The sequence below is a fragment of the Pimephales promelas genome, chromosome 11 (genome assembly GCF_988280905.1).
Source record: "Pimephales promelas chromosome 11, fPimPro1.hap1.1, whole genome shotgun sequence".
In the NCBI taxonomy this organism is placed as follows: Eukaryota; Metazoa; Chordata; class Actinopteri; order Cypriniformes; family Leuciscidae; genus Pimephales; species Pimephales promelas.
The window spans coordinates 10200137-10218259 of record NC_142779.1 but is presented as its reverse complement, the minus strand read 5'-3'; the positions used below and the strand labels follow the sequence as shown (position 1 = coordinate 10218259).

Below are 18123 nucleotides of genomic sequence, written 5' to 3'. Positions count from 1 at the left end.
TAGGAAAGCCCTGTGTCAGAAAAAATTTATATAAAATCAACCAACAGATTTATATATGAAGAGTTCAGATGCAAAAGCCTCTAAATGCCATTTGAAATTTTCTTCTAAAATGACCATTTTTATCAAGCTTGTATATTTAAGTTCAGTAATTTCACTTAAATGACAATTAATAGGTAATGTTCATTGCCATTTAAGTGAAATTACTGAACTTAAATATACAAGCTCGATAAAAATGATCATTTTAGAAGAAAATTTCAAATGGCACTTAGAGGCTTTTGCATCTGAACTCTTCATATACCAAAACATAACTTTCGTATTCAAGAACAACTGTCGTCTTCTACTAATTGTATCCATTAAGAAAATTTTGATTTAAAGGTATAGTTCACTCAAAATTTTCAATCCCCTCATGTCTCATTTCCCTCATTCCAAAGCTGTATTATTTTCATTCACATCATAAACAAATTTAGTAGAACGTTTCCCCATACAATGAATGATGGTGAACAGAGGCTGACAAAAAAAGGCACCATAAAAACATCACAAAACTTTCAAGCTATTTTCCAAAGTCCCCTTAAGCCGTTGTGTGCAGAAAAGTCTGAAATTGAAAATTGCTTGACAGTCATGGTCACCATTCACCTTTATTCTATGGAAAAGAGCAGTTTGGACATTCTGCTTTAAATAACCCATTTATCATTCTAACTAAAGTTAGAATAAAATAAAACGGATTTCAAAAGACATGAGGGTGAGTGAGTAAACAGGGAAATCATCTCTTTAATGAGGCCATTAGTCTAGCGTGCACACTGAGTGCTCTCGAATCATACAGGACTCAGAGGAGAACACTGCTGCAGGTCTTACCGGTGGTCGTGTGACACTGTCAAGATATCACGTCAGTCTCAGTCTGGCCTAATCTGTCATATCTTGTCAGTTCTTCGATAAAAAAAATGCCAAGTGAGAGCATTTCACAGTGAAGAAAATAACATTCACCGCAGCAGCATCCATCTCAACCCTTCATAACCTTTGGTGTCAGAATGAAGCTTCGAGTGTACCGAATCAGTAGCTAACGATGAACTGGTGTCATCATGATAACAAGATCTCATGATCGAGACGCCCCTACGGCCTCATTTACGTCTTTGTGAAGAGGCGAAGATAGTCCTGCAAACCTGATTAGTTGTATCAGCCTCCAGAGTGGAATTCAGAAATTCGAAATGTTCTGCCCTGAAACATCATCTCTGATATCATATCACGCATACTCACAGGCATCGAACGAGCGTCACATCCGCAGTGTCTGTAGGACGAGAGGGAGGGATGTGTTCTCCATTCCCATTTAACACATTTCACACTGTTATTGCACAGTAAACAGGTCAAGCACACGCACACATGGCAACTCATCTACACAGTTTCTTTTCAAAGCACACACACACACACACACGTGGTTGTTAAAAAAGGTATTTGAGGAGTGTGATAAGGAGTGTGCGCACACGCACAGGAGGTGAGGACACAGTGGCAAAGCCGGGGTACAGAAAGGCAGCCTGGCATGAGATGGCATTGCCCAGCTCAGATCAGATCAGATCAGGGCTGGACTGGACCCGTGAGTGAGAGTGAGGAGAAGAGGATAGTGGATGTTTTCATCGTACACCTCCTTTCCCTCTCTCTGCATCTGAAAAACAAGATGTAAATGTTTAGGAAGTTAAACGTGACATTATTGAATCAATAACGCACATGTTTGGATTGTTTCATAGTATTTATATAAACATCTGAAATAATAGTACTATATAAATATCTGGGCCAATGACATGACAGTCTATTCATTCATTAAAAAAAGATAATTACTAATTTACACATACAGTGACTTGAAAACACAACTAAATGACAAGCATTTTTTTTAAATTTCTGAATTAAAAATCTTTTTTTTTGCCAGGTGTCAGTGATTCTTTAAATGAGGCATTTTCATGATATCAGGACAGATCTGATATCATTCATAAATTATTAAATGCCTCAAATTAGAAAATTCCTGAAAACAAAAGCTTATTAATTAGTTTAGTAGCAAAATCATGAGGCGTGACCTACATGCAAAAACATGCAGAAAAAACAGGAAGTGATATGACCTTCATGACGATGCTATAATTCAATGTCTCTTAAAATGATCAGATATTTTGACGTTTTAATGACAAGGTTAGTTCAGGCAGAACAATGTCATGTGGTGCGATTATCCAACTGTGTTATTTCAGTATTGTATATTTAATATTATAGTATTTATTAATACTTTGAATGAGCTTTTATTTTTTATATTTTAATTTGAAACTTTTTGTAATTTTTAATTAATGGTAGTTGTGGTTTTGTCATGTTTATTAGTTAAAAATATTCTATTTACTTTTAAGTCCATTTAAATTTTAGCAATTCAACCTAAAAAGTTTAATTCAAAAGAATGACTTGGCAACTAACTGAAAAAGTTAGGGTTAAGATTAAATGATCTAATATTTATATTTTATTTTATTTCAGCATTAGAACACTGATACCCCAAAACTTTATATTTATGAATTAATTATTCATGATAATTTCATTATCCAAAACCCATAAAAAATTATTAATTAAATGATTGAAAAGTATTTTTTAAAATATATATAGTTATATTATTATTAATAGTTATATTAATATTTAAAATATATTTTGAAAAAAATATATATTTATATAATTAAAAAAAATAAATAGTAAAGATTTGGGTTGATTGGGTTTGTTGTGTCAACACAAATGTTCAAAAGAAACCTACTCTACTGCTTTCATAAATGTTCTGACACATTAGAAGAACATTTTATTTCATTTTAAAAAGAGTTTCTGGGATATGCCCTTCACTCTTCAGATATGCTCTGCTAGAACTCCCTTTAACAAACAAGGACAAGCGGCAAGATTCCCACTAGCTGCTTCATAATGGCCCGCTTAGAGTAGAGGCGCCTGCAAAGTGAATGTCAGGCAGCTCTTGCTGAACAATCTGCCCTGTGGGTCTGCCTTTCTGCCAGCATCTGAACTCTAGAGTTGTGGCAGTACACTCAGTGCGCTGCCAGTCTCTTCTGCCCCGGGGCGCTGCCCTGTCCCAAACAATCAGACACTCCGACAGCACTTAGAAATACAAATATGCAGTTCATTTATGAAAATAAGACCCCTCCAAACAGCAAGCACAGTTGACGTGCATGTATACTTTTCAGAGCGACTAAAATGTGCTGGAGAAGCGCAGAAGAGGTCACATACACAATCACTACCACAACTTTGTTAATATATTTGTGGGGTATTCTTAGATACAGAACACACCAACCCATCCGTCGTCTCATATCATTGCCATGTGAAATTAAAAGTCTATTTCAAGCTGGGAATGTTATAAACAGTATTACTGAGAAGTATCTAAACGTTCTCCATTGGCTACAAGCAGCGAATAAACCATTACAAATGAACGTAAAATCTGTATTAACACCACTTGGATATTCCCACGTGGACACACTCTCTCTTTCTGTCTTACTCTAACATTCCCCTCATCCTCTCTGTGGCTCGAGATAAAATAAAAACAGATGAAAGGCCGCTCTCTTGCCCTTCATGTGCGTTATCTCTCTCTCCACCCCTCGACACAGCAGCCAATGTTTGAACCCGCGACCTCTCTGTAATCGGGGCAGCCAGCCGACCAACACTAAGCCCAATGCGAAGACCAACACATTCACACCAAGCCAGACAAGTGAGTGTGCTGTGCAAGAGAGGGGTGTGTTCAAATCACCTGCAAAGTAGACTTCAAACCATATGTTTAGTCCAAAGGGAAACACTGCAAACAGTAATGGGAACAAGTGCACATTGATATATCACATGATTTGGAGAGGGAAATTTACCCATCAGTCATTGCACACATTCTTAGTTCTATATGAAATGTGAAAAGGAGTTTTTATTAAGCTTAAAGGGATAGGTTACCCAAAAATAAAAATTGTCATCATTTAATGGTACTTACTTACCCCTATGTTGTTCTAAACCTGTATGAGTTTCTTTCTTCTGTTGACCACAAAAGATGATATTTTGAAGAATGTTGGTATCCAGACAGTAGCAATCTACTTTTTTTTTTTCCCGACTATCGAAGCATCATTCTTCAAAAATATCTTCATTTGTGTTCAGCTGAAGAAAGAAACTCATAGAGGTTTATTACAACATAGGGGTAAGTAAATAATGATGACAGATTTTTCATTTGTGGGTGAACTATCCCTTTAATTCACCATAGGCTTTTACACAGTTGGAGGTATAAAGAAAGGGCATTAAATGCTATTATTATGAGTAAATATCACACAATAGTACACACTCCACCGTTCAAAAGTTTGGGGTCGGTAAGATTTTTTAAACTGTTTTTAAAGAAGTCTCTTATGCTCACCAAGGCTGCATTTATTGTGAAAGATTATTAAAATTTAAAATAACTGTAAACACATTTTAAATTCTAATTTTTTCAATCGGTCTTCAGAGTCACATGATCCTTCAGAAAGGGTGGTGATGGCGCAGTGGGTAAGACGCATGCCTTTGGTGTGAGAGACCCAGGTTCGAATCCACGGTGCGACACCAATATATAGCAATTGTAAATTCACTTTGGATAAAAGTGTCAGCTAAATGAATAAATGTAAATCATTCTAATATGCTGATTTGCTGCTCAAGAAATGTCTTATTATCAGCAATGTTGAAAACAATTGAAACAATGCTGCTTAACATTTTTTATGGAAAGAGCATATATACTGTTGTTCGTGTTTGTTGTCATTGCGATTTTGTTGTCTACAGATTTCCCCTTTTCTGAATCACTGTGGGGACCCTGTGAATTGTAACACAGCAACATGGAAGTTAGGATTGAGAAACAGAAAGAGAGAGAGTGTGAGTGAGTGAATGAGAGAGCGAGCGAGCGAGAGAGGGAGCAATAAAAGCGTTAGAGAGTGATATAGCAAAGAAGCTTAGAAAGCGAGAAAGAGAGAGAGAGAGATGAAGGGGAAAAAGGCAGCGAGCTTGCAAAGGTGAAAAGTTTAACAAGCAAAGCTGTTCCTCCTGATCACAGGCTGCTAATCAGCTTCATGGGTGGCTGGATAAATCGGCTCCTACTTTTTAATCGCGCGGCTGCCAAGATGCAAGTCATTTATTTTATTGCTGCTTTTCCCTCCCTCTCCTCTTTCCCCCTCAGCCCGCTTTCCGCAACAAGGAGAGCGAGAGGCGTTCTTTAGAAAGCACGGGATGAAACGGACAAACCGGATGCTCGCTCTACAGGCTCCAGAAATGGATAGATTTGGGTGTTGAGCGCGCAAGAGAGCAGATACGGCCAGACAGACAGCTGGAAGTTGGGGAGGATGTAGAGAGATTAAGTTAATATGTGTATGTATATGTGTGGGTGTGAACGGGGGATGTCTGAATTAAAATTCATGACTCCCTTCACAACCATTTGAGTAACAAGATTAAGATGGCCGAGTCGAAAATAGTTGCATTATCAGGCGGCTTGCAGTCCTCCAGCTGCTGGTGCTCTATTCCAGAACAGTGGGGATAAGAGGATAACACACAGCCCCCTCGCCACGTCCCCACACCGCTGAGAGCCCCATCCGCGGCCGGCCCGGCCTGCGCACACGGGAGGGAGGGAGGAGATTTAGGGTCTTAAAGGAAACACTTCAATCTCCAAGACATCAGAGGCTGGCTGGAGGTGAGAAGCGACAGACGACCGTACGTGTCAGTCCGGGAGGGGCCCGCCGACGCTGCTATAATGGAGCGCTGTGATTTGGGATTCTGAAGGAGGTGGGGCATGTGATCCATTGTCTGCCGTGCGTTTCTTTGTGCACTTCTCTCCGTACGTTTCTCACCCGACGCACACTCGCAGGGGGCAGGGTGTTCATCAGAAGATAAGAAAGAGGAATTAATCACTTTGAGATATGATGAGGGCACTTCAGCTCGCCCCTCATATCACACACACAGCTGCGTGAACTGACGACAAACCGAGAGTAAAGACGCGAACAGGGGGACTCTTGACTCAGCTATCTTGGCCCCTCGCTGCTCATGTCATTATCCGCACAGAAACACAGTAGGTGGTCTGGCTCAAAATGATCCCGTTAGACTTCAGGTGCATCGGGGAAACACAATGACAAGCTGACTGCATTAGCTAGTTGTGTGTGTGTGCAAATGAGCAAGGGTGACACCGCATTTACTCATCTTTTTACAATACTTAAAGGTGCGATTTCACACGTTTTGCTGAAGACGTCCACCGCATGGCCTCTCTGCAAACCTGCAGTGGTTCACAGGCAGAGAGAGTTGATCCGGTTGGCTGAAAATAAAATCACAGCTCGTTCATTTAACTCTTTTGTGACGTTTAACAGGGGTTGGGTAAAATTCTGAATTTTAAGAATGGGATCCCCATCAGTTTATGAGTGTGAATTGGAATTGAGCCGGCCACTCCCTACAGGATGCTGAATTGAAATCTACAGGAAACTGGATTCAAAAGTATTCATAAGGAAGTTCAGTTTAAGTTAAGTTGTTCTATCTTGGTCCAAAAAATTAGTTAAAGGAGTAGTTCACTTTTAAAAAAAAACTTTTGCTGATAATTTACTCACCCCCATGTCATCCAAGATGTCCATGTCTTTTTTACTTCAGTCGAAAAGAAATTAATGTTTTTGATGAAAACATTCCAGGATTTTTCTCCACAATGGACTTCACTGGGAACCAAACGGTTCAAGGTCCAACAGACACTTTCAGTGCAAACTGTTCAAAGGGCTTTAAATGATTCCAGACGATGAATAAGGGTTTTATCAAGCGAAACGATCACTCATTTAATAAATAAATAACAAAGCATAAGTTTCATAAGCTCAAATGCTTGCATTGCTCTGTTCTGTGACACACGTTTGTGACTCTCCTGTTCGACCTCGTTCATCAAAATGAACAAATCTTTTTTCTGAGTCGTTTGGTTCATTCATTCGAATTGACTCGGAAAAAGATTTGTTCATTTTGATGAACGAGTTCAGACAGGAGAACCACGAACGTGCATCACAGAACAGAGCAAGGCGAGCATTTGAATTTATAAAACTTAAACTTTGTTATTTATTCATTAAATGAGTGATCGTTTCGCTTGATAAGAACCTTATTCATTGTCTGGAATCATTTAAAGGCCTTTGAACAGTTTGCACTGAAAGTGTCTTTGGACCTTGAATCGTTTGGTTCCCAGTAAAGTGCATTATATGAAGAAAAACGCTGGAATGTTTTCATCAAAAACCTTATTTTCTTTTCGACTGAAGAAAGAACGGCTCTTGGATGACATGGGGGTGAGTAAATTATCAGCAAAAGTTTTTTTTAAAGTGAACAACTCCTTTAACTTAAAAAAAATAAATAAAGTAGGACATAAATTAAGGTGACATTAACATTAATAGGTGACATTTGCAACAGATGCAAAGAAAACTGTCTGTAATGCTGCGATCACATTTAAAATGACTTATTCTAATTCAAATATGCATTCTGTTAGCACCTTTTTCAGGAACTTTACTATTTCTGCTGTTTTACTGATAGAATTTACTATTTCTATTGATGTATGTAGCAAAGGTATACGTAATTGGTTGATATGCTTTTTTTGGCATCACAATGTTTGACAATTGTTTCGCTTGACTCTGATTAAGAACTACTGTACACAAGACAAGTGAAAATGATACTGGTAATTTTCTGTCAGAACATTATTCAAACGTTTAGAGATATTTCTTTCCAAAACACAATGCAATGTGCAATTTAAATTCCAGGTAAAACACCTGTGAAAAATCACCGTACAAAAGCCCTATTTGTTACTGACTTTGTGTACAGGCGTAAAACTTTCCACTTCAGTTACTGTATTAGGTTTGTTCACACACATATACACCACAACTCTGCATTTCTGATTCTCTCTCTTCCTCTCTCTCCTCCTCCCCATTCAATTGATGTCTCTAAATTCAACCAGTCTTTCCTCGGTAGACACAACGACCCCAAAGAGTTTTTCTGCCTAGCTATGTCCATCACTACAGAAGTAAAGTTCCAATCACTCAGCTCTTGAGTCCTGCTGACAGGCCCATTTATGCCTCAGGCATAGGCAGGGCCACCACTGTTCGGCCTGTGGGGCATAATAGGTCCGCACAGCTTCTTTGGTAACCAAAAATGGCAGCCGTGGCTGTGTTATCGGTGCAAGTTAACCAGCTGGATGGCACTGCTGCTTTGACCTAGGAATGGCATTTGTGCTTTCAGGCAGAGGGAAAGAAGTAGCACCATGCCCTATTCATTTGGGGCTTCAAAGAACGACAGCTTTTGACTTTTAAGAGTCCATTTTGAGCTTAAGCTACAGACTCCCTGTTACTGTTCCTGCTGACATAGCTGTACTTCAATGAAACGTTCAAAATACAAATGTACTTCACGGACAAAGGCGGTGGCAAATGCAGAAAAACTTCATACTTTGTTTCACAACTTTTTAACACTTTAAAACACTTAACACGCACTCACATATACAATAAGGCCACATACTGCACACACCTTTAGGTGAAGGTCCCACAAGTGTGAGTCATAGTTGTCATAGCGACACACTCTGAGGCCTGCGCTCTCTCCCAGTCTGCAGAATTCTGCCAGTGTGTCTCCTCTGGTAGGGGCAAATACAAGAGCGGTGCCCTAGAGAGACAAATCACAAACGTGCATAGTGTAGAGATACTTTACTAGTATTTCACAAATAGTGCATCTGCTGACATCCAATGGCGAATGTAATTTCATCAAGTGCAACATCTTTGTTGATCCATTCTAATCAACCACTCAGATTTGAGGGACAATTTGACAGTTTATGTCAAGTTTAGGTTTACATCCAGGGTTAGGTGCTTCTACATAAGTGTTATTCACCTATCATTTACCTCTGAATTTCAGAATATGTAATAGGTAGGGTTATAGGGCTACATTTTCTAAAAGGAGTGGACTGTTGTCTCAGGATCAACAAAATATGGCAGACTTGGCAAAATCAAGGTAACAAACATCCAATACAAGTAAAAGTAAATGATAATGCATGTTACACGACCACATCAAATTACATTCTCAATAACCAAATACTGACACTACTTTACAGATGAGTGATTCCTAGACATGGACATGAGATAATATCTCATGTTATTGAGTACAAATATCTCTAATACTACTAACAATGACTATTATCATTAAAATATTCACTTTTAAAATACTCCTGTTCTGTTTGAATGTGCAGAAACAACTCTTTGGGGCTTTAAGGGTGTGTTTACACTTCTAGTTTGGTTCTCTCGGTTCTTTTTGTCTGGACCAAAAAAGAAAATGATACATTTATTCATGGTTCGCTAAGCGTTCACAACGTCATTTTTAAAACTGAACCTAAAGTTTTAAAAATGACGCTTTATAACGTATATTTTGAAACAGAACTTCCCGAACATCCGAAACGTTGTATGTGTGTTCATGTATGATGAGAACTCATGAAGAGCAAATAAAATATATAAAGGAGCCAAAACAGTGGCAGGAATTCTTCCGTTGCACACATACGAAAGTCTGCTTCAAGGAGATGGAATTTTCCAATGCCTGTACCAAACTGGAATGGAAACGTAGCTTATATGATGAGAAAAACAGGCGTGCATGGGCATTCTGTCCTTTTTAGGGTCGCATCTTGTGACATCATGTCCTGGTTTTGCTTCATTTAGATGTCTTTGGTCTTTCTTGTGTTCGTATTTCAGTCAAACAGTGCCAAAGTTCATTTGGAAGTGGAAACCCAATATGCTCAGGGGAAACCCAATATGCTCAGGGGTCTCGGTCTGCTTGTTCACTTATTCAAATGAAACACACAAGTAGAGCAACTGCTAATTCGTTTTAAACGAACCACTAAGTGTGAACACACCCTAAAACACTGCTTTGTTTGTATGAATGGTCTGACTAGTCAATTTTTGAGTCAACCAGTGTTGACTTTGGGGCAAAGCCGTCTGTTTGATAAAACAGTGGGAGGCGGTGTTAGGTAGTATGATTGTTTTCTGTTTGGAAAATTTTAGCAGTTTGATTTTAATCCCTCAAATAACAATGTGTGGTAGACTCTGTTAAGATTTTAGTGCAGGGGGCTGAGCTCTATTCTCCATCCGGTCCAGCTCGTCCCCACTGCATCTCAAAGCCCACACAGTGTACGTGGTGGTTTGCATCATTACATTCTATTTGATTTCTCCCAGGTATTATATTAGATAATAAACAAAAAGATTAAAGCTCACTTAATCCAATCAATGGCTGGAAGCGCATCCCCTCTCTTTATAGATCAACAAGCCCAGACCAACCAGGCAAGCTAAGAGGATTACCCAAAGGTTCAAAGTTTCTTTGAAATCCTTTCGGTTTGAAATATTATTTAATATTTTGTTCATAATATTGCTTTAATTAAATGGGCACCAACACAAATGAAACAAACAACAACTAATATGAGAACGGGATCATCTCAATACAACAGATGTTTTCATTTTTTTCATAAGCTCTACACGGGTTGTACGCCCAAAGCACACACATACACAAACCCACATATTTACAGATGTGTTAATCAGCTGTGTATGCTGTCCGGATGGTCCACTGGTGTTTAGAATAACAAATTAGAGTCATTAGGAGGGAGATTAATTGGTTTCAATAAATCGGCTCAAACATTTGGTCAGCAGTGCTATGGGGAAAAAAATTCACAATAATAAATCTGTTTCACCCCTACATTGTAATCTCTGCAATAGGACTAGGGAAATCTGCATATTATTAAGAAAGTTTTAACAATTATTAACAATTTTCATCTTTTATTCTGTTTGTTATGGATTTCACATTAAAACATGTTTTTGGAAACTTTTACTATGCCTTCATCATTTATTGCTGTTACTTTTTAAAGGATTTGTCTGTATGGATTATGTTACAAACTTTAAACCTTAAAATACGAAAGCCTCCAAATTCTAAAAATATTTTATAAACCCAAAAATATTAGAATTTTTAATAAATAAATAAACATTTTTTTTACTGACAAGCTAAACAGAGACAAGTAATCAGAACATGCAAAATATCAAATGTGAAAAGCAAAACCTATTTCATATTATTATTCTTTTCAAATAAAATTACTGTTTTATTAAGTATTATTAATTACTTTATGAACTTTAGAAAATTACTGTTAATTTGAGTTGTGGTGGAAATGACAGAATTGAATGCATGATGCATGCTTGTCCAATTTTTGACAGTAAACTAATTAAATAAACAACAAATTAAATAAATTGTTTTAAGGGAGATTAGTTGAAAACACCCAAATATAATTATTTTCTTGGCCTTACTTCACATACACTTTCTCTCTCTCTCTCTCTCTCTCTCTCTCTCACACACACACACTCAACAAGACATCAAATATCAAAGTGGACACATGAAAAACCTTAAAGATAAATACAAATCCATTGTTATCATTGAAGTGTTTTTCATTTGCTGTACAGGGTCTTATATCAAGGGGGCATGAAAGAGGACTTGTGGGTCTTATGATTAGTGCAGAGCATAAAATAGATGAGATGACCCAATCTAAGTTGCACATAATAAGTATTAAAGTATTACATGATATTAATCCTGCCATTCCATTACTCGCTCAATCACTGCATGCCAACTAATTACTGAGAGTCCACACACACACACACACTTACATCAGGTCGCAGTAATCTTCTTAGTGCATCAACCAGACTGCCTCTGTACTGGTCAAGAAATAGACTAAGAGAAAAAGAGAAAGACAGAGAAACTAGAAAGATTAGAATGCATTGCAATGATAATGGTTCCAGATAAAGCAGCAGGTTATTTATTTTCATTGTTTGAGAATAAATCCTCCAGCATGGTGGGGAAAAAACTATTTGTAGATGCAGATTCTCTTTTTCCCACCGATGTGAACAAATCTTGTTTGAGTGGTGTGACAGCATTCAAATCAAATGTAAAACACACACGCTAGCAGAGCTGAATGATCAGGGAAGTATCAGGTGGTGTTCACATAATCCAAAATAATATGTGTATGTGTGTGTTAAAACAAATATTTGCACATAAAAAATAATAAAATAAAAATACACCTTATATCAGAGTGTGTATATACAGTATATATATATATATATACACATATATATATATATATATATATATATATATATATATATATATATATATATAGGCGCATGCACAAAGGTTTAGTTTTATGTTTTATGGGGACTTTCCATAGACAAAATGATTTTTATACTATATAAACTGCATATTCTATCCCCTTACACTACCTACCTACCCATCACAGAACACTTTCTGCATTTTTACATTTTCAAATACATCACTTATATGATTTATAAGCTTTATAATACATTTTCCCCACAAGAACAAGGCTTTTGGATATTGCCACACACACACACAGTTATTTATGGTCCGATACCTCTTATTATCAATGTTGAAAACAGTTGTGCTGCTTAATATTATTGTGGAAAGCGTAATACATTGTTTTCAGGATTCTTTGATGACTAGACATTTAAACAAACACAATTTTTAGTAAAATTATTTTGTAATATACAAATGTCTTGACTGTCACGTTTGATAAGTTTATTGAAATTCCTAAATTTTCTATACCCCCCCCCCCCCCCCCAAATACCACAGTCCTCAACAACTATTTTTCCAAAAGCAAAAGGAGTTCCAGACTGACTTTAGCAATGAACTTTTTACTAGCAAAAGAGTCCATTCACATCTGACCCTGCTAAAAACACTGTTCTCCTTTGCTAGGGGTCAAAGGTCAGAGTTATGTTGATTAAACCATATTTGTGTGATCTCACCTGCCACGTCTAGCGGTCACGAGTGTGATGGCTCGGAGCGTTTCATTAGCAGTTCAACTTTTGACCCTGTGTTTTGGGTTGAGTAGGTCAGTCCGGACAATAGAGGGCGAGTTTAGGGGCGAGAGTGCAGGAATGTCCGACTGGCTACATCGGCCTTGACAGGGTACGTCAAACAAAACCCTTTCGACTTCACCAATAGTACTTCCTCCTTTACTTCCGTATATTGACCTGTCAGTGGTGTAAAACTTGCTTCTCATTCGTTCTCCTTTTATAAAAAGCATTTTCTGTTTATTAAAAGCTAATGACCATCTGCAACAGCACCTGCAGTAATCAGAGCCATGCCCAGGAGCCACAAGATTTGCTTGTTGGTGTTATGTCGTCATCTAAAACAGTGGCTAACTGACATTCAAATCCCTCTCTCTTGCCTAACCCGTGTGAACAGTGCATTCAAAATGCTATAAATAGAAGTGTGGTAGCATATTGCAGAAGTACAGGACTCTAAACAAAACCATACATAGCAAACATGCTTAGTAATTAGGACTTGAAATATTTTTGATCGTGTTAATCTGAAGGTGGCGGTAGTAAGATTACAATATGAATAGGTTGCCACTCTGACCCAATTTTAATACTTTATCTGACCTAATCCAGAGTGCATTAACTTAATCCCCACAATGAAACCTCAAGTGATTCCTTGAAGGCAGATAAATGAATCATAAAAATTATACCATCATATAGGAGCTTATGATTGACATTATTGCTGATTATAGAGTAATCAGCAATATACGAATAGAAATGAAGAGACTGTCTTTCATCTGTCCATCTATCTATCTGTCCATCTATCTATTTGTCCATCTATCTGTCCATCTATCTATCTATCTATCTATCTATCTATCTATCTATCTATCTATCTATCTATCTATCTATCTATCTATCTATCTATCTATCTATCTATCTATCTATCTATCTATCTATCTATCTATCTATCTATCTATCTATCTATCTATCTATCTATCTATCTATCTTTCTATCTATCTGTCTGTCTGTCTGTCTGTCTGTCTGTCTGTCTAAAACTAAACTAAAACTGTGACACTAGGGCACTAAAACACATATCAAAGAATGGGTATTATTATACGTAAATAAAAAAAAGAATAAACAAAGAAATAAATCTTAATTTTTGACAAGCGTGTCAAAAATGTAAACTATTAATTCAGCTGACTGAAATTTACTGACAGAAAAGCTTCAAACCTAAAAATCACAAACTACACAGAACTCAACATTGAAATGCTTTGAATGATGTGGTCAATTTAAACTACATCTAAAAAATTGGCAAATTAAAGCTTTTCGGGGTAACTGAAAAAATGATTGACCGGTCACATTTAAGTGCTATTTTTTTTTTATATTAAAGTGTAACTTTATATTTAGGTGCTCTTAAAATACACAGACGTAAGTCACTCTTTCTTTCACTAGCTCACCATTTCTTAAAAAAGAAGAAAAGAATAAATACAGTAACTTAAAAACTAAAATAAATAAACAAATAAACATGCCCAAAATCCACGCACACACAGGAAGCTTAGAGGAAGCCGAGATCAGCTCTCTCGCAGCAATGAGACTACTGCAGGAATTCACACCGTGTGTGTGTTTGTGTAGCCCTTCCATGTTCCGTGTGTGTATCTAAAGCAGTCTAAGAATAAACCAGGGACCACTAAAAAACATGCGTTCTCAATTTCGGTTCAGTTGCTGTGGGAGGTCACAAAACATAACGACTGGCGTTGCATAGACAGCAATGTTTCAAAAAAGTTTCCCCTCATGTCCACACACATATTACTGTATTTAAATGTTATCTAGTAAAGGGAACAGACATGATTATGTTTTTACCTAAGGGGCCAAAGAGAACCTCTCACACATACTGTATGGAGATTCACCTGTTAGTTTCATGTGCCCATTGCCATGGGAACTGCTGGAGGGATCAAGTGGAGGATACTGATGACTGATTCACTTATCATGGAGCACGGCTGACTGCTTCTTCACATACTTGACCCTAACCTGGTGTTACTGCCAATCCAACGTAGGATCTAAGTGATGGGATACACCATGTTTTTCCAGAGTGCCACAGCACTTTAAAACAGACTCCCTGCGTGCATGTTAATAGTGACTAGATGTATAAATGTGCTAAACCTAAATGGGTTACACTATAAACTTGTCACTTACACACATTAAATACATTAATGATATGTTCACTAACACATTAAAATAAATACATTAAAAGGCCCACTGAAGTGCTTTGGAATGCGCAGCTTGACGTACGTTGACGTAATTTCCACTGAAACAGGAAGGCGGGACATATTGAATGGCTCCTCCCCCTTGTCAAATAGCCAATAGCGTTTAGTGTACCTCACAGTGTGCGAACACACATCTCCAACCCATATTTCTCTACGGCGTGTTAACGGTTGCTTTGGCCAGGTGGTATTTATACAGTATCATAGGGTGCGGGACTTTAGATTCTAGAGAGCATTTGATTGGACAGAAGATGTGATGAGAAGCTGAAGTCTGTGGTGAAATCCGTGATCCCTTTTAGCAGAAGTGAGAGAGTGTAAGTTTTGAATGCTTATATCTCCTAAATGTCAACACGCCAGCTTATTCACTGCTCATAAGCTAAAATATTCGTACTAAAAGCTAAAGAAATTACATTTTGATTTCAGGGGGCCTTTAATGATCTGTTAAGCATTATTTATTAATAACAGTGTTACCATGACTGCTAATTAGTGAGGAAATATAGCTGCACAAGTCAAGTAAAGAGCTGTGGGCCTTAGGTGCTAATTTCATGCTTTTGTCAACTCTTAGCACAGCTCTAAAACATAGTTTTCAGACAAGAATAGCATAGTCTTGTGAAGACAAAGACGAGGTGAAACATAGGGCTGTCTTTTGGAAGAACTTTCTGCTATCATATCTGAGGCTACGTCTCTATTTCTCTCTCTCTCTCTCTCTTCTTCTAGCGCGAGCGCCGCCGCATTATGTCCTACCTTTCTTGATGATTGTCTGAAAGACTATAATTAATCGGAGCAGAAGTGTGGCTGTTGACCTTTTCGCAGGTGATCGTCAGCATGGCTATGTTCGTTAATCGCCGAGCGATCACTCTCTTGACGACGGCAATTACAGATGAGTTGCCAGCGCAAGCCACGGGGGGACAGCCAACGCGGCGTGATTCATCCTCACATACGTTCTTCCACTTTCTCTCTCTCTCACACACACACACACACACACACACACACACACACACACACACACACACACACACAGTATCTTCTTACTACACACAAATCAATCTCATGCTGGCCCTCTGCTGCACATTTTACCTGTGTATTAGCTGCCATTTGCCTGACATTAGAATAATACTGTAGTAGGCTGTACAAGGCTTTAGTGATCATCGCCAGAGAACGCACAGGTATCATTATTCCCCGCCTCATTCAGCCTTGTCACTTTGTGCTAGATAGCGACAATGCCATAGAACATCCTGTTTAGAGCTGTGCCTATAACAATGTAATAACAATGTAATAAATTATAATAGTGGTAAGAAAAATTTGATAAAGAAAAATGTGTATGATTCAAAAATGTATATAATTAAAGGGTTATTATAGCTTGTGTAATGAGAGCAGGGAATCAGACATGATTAAGTGATCCGATAAAATCCCCTTAAAATTTCGATAAGCAGATTTACTATAAATACATAAAACACTACCAAACATTACATTACTGGTGCACAATTTGACATGTATTATTATGCATTAAAGGGTAAATTTAAAATGTCATAATTTAGTTACTCTCATGCCATTTTAAACTTACTTTCTACTGAAGAAGATTTGCATTTCTAAGTTTTTATAAATGCTCTCCGAGGTCCACTTATGTTAGCAAAATTTGAAACATAAGAATACATCATAATTTAGAATATGATATTTTCTATTCAGTTTTGACCCTCTCATTGAAAAACTCCATTTGACATACATGCCACACTCAAGACAAGGAAGTAAACACCCACTGTTATGATTGAGTAACAGTGATGAGTATTAAAATGAATTGCTTTAAAAAGTTCTGATGTTGAAAAATAGCAACTGGTGAAATTAAGCCATCTATAATGTTTAGGTACATGGAGTTACCACAGTTTGGCCCATAGTTAGAAGTTTTGGAAGCATGTTTTTTTTTAATAAAAGTTGTTTTTTGATTAACAAGAAAGTTTTGAGTTCTGAAACTTGCAGGATATTTTTTATAATACAATCAATGACCTCTTATAAGTTCTTGGGCTCAAAAACAACATTGCAACACAATGACTTTGTATCGACTAACAAATATATTATAGAAGAAACAAATTCATCCAGGTTTAGAGCATTAGACTGAGTTGGCAAATTATGACAGAATTCATTTTTGGGTAGACCCTCCCCTTTAACAACCAAACTAACATAGTAAAGAAATAGTGTTTATTTTTGATCACATGATGCCTTCCTAAGCTGGATTTCCCAAATTGTCTAAAAATACACAATTCAAGTAACATTAAATTCTCTTGTATTACATAACGAAGTCTGAATGTAGTAGTAAAATTTACATCCAAATTAGTGTAAAAGAATAGTGTAATGCACACACCACAACACATTTACACAGACAGATAAAGGAAAAAAAAACAAAAAACAAAACAATGGTTCCACATGTTCAGGGCCTGGCTAATTGAAATGTTTGTATTGCTCCACAATCTCGCTCTCGCTCTCTTTCTCTCCTTGCACAGGCATAATTATTTGCAATTTGCCTAAGACATCCATTTGCTGGGACGCCAAGCATGAAAAAGAGGCAATTTCTGAAAAATGGAAATGCCTGGTGGAACTGGCGGAGGGGAAATAATGCAGTGCCATCCGCAAGCTGATGTCTGCCATCTGATAAGCGTTACAGGCACAGGAATATTAATGCCACATCACCGGGACACAAGGTGCACACTTTTATTAAGGGGATGCTAGTAAAGTGAGAGATATGATATTTATTTTGTAGGAATATGATGTACAGAATATCTTCATTTGCTCAGAATCAAGCGGTTCGGACCGAAAGATCGGTTTTGGATTGTACGGGTGTCATGTTTAAGGTGACAGTGGATATCTGAAGAACTGACAGTTCAACAAAAGGGCCAACCTACCAGTCAGCGCACATCACCACGTCAAAGCGACCCTCCAGAGCGGACACGTCGGCCTCATTGTCCCATCTCACCACCCTGAAAGAGGACAGAACCAGGCATGATAGCTGCGTCATAAAGCCTGTTGCACAATTTATCGTTCATCCA

At 37.7% G+C, this 18123-nt stretch overlaps 1 protein-coding gene across 2 annotated transcripts in view; it reads right to left on the bottom strand.

Annotated features, from left to right (window-relative positions):
- Positions 1-240: 240 nt before the first annotated feature.
- Positions 241-18123, bottom strand: part of camkmt (calmodulin-lysine N-methyltransferase) — a 103779-nt gene continuing 85896 nt past the window's right edge. The window contains exons 8-11 of one of the 2 annotated variants that reach the window (XM_039672370.2): positions 17980-18054; positions 11661-11724; positions 8512-8643; positions 241-1654 (exon numbers count right to left, since the gene is read on the bottom strand). In XM_039672370.2, the coding sequence (XP_039528304.1) occupies positions 1562-1654; positions 8512-8643; positions 11661-11724; positions 17980-18054 (364 nt within the window). In that variant the 3' untranslated portion in view covers positions 241-1561. The remainder of the gene's footprint in view (positions 1655-8511; positions 8644-11660; positions 11725-17979; positions 18055-18123) is intronic. The other variant, XM_039672371.2, reaches the window with a different exon arrangement.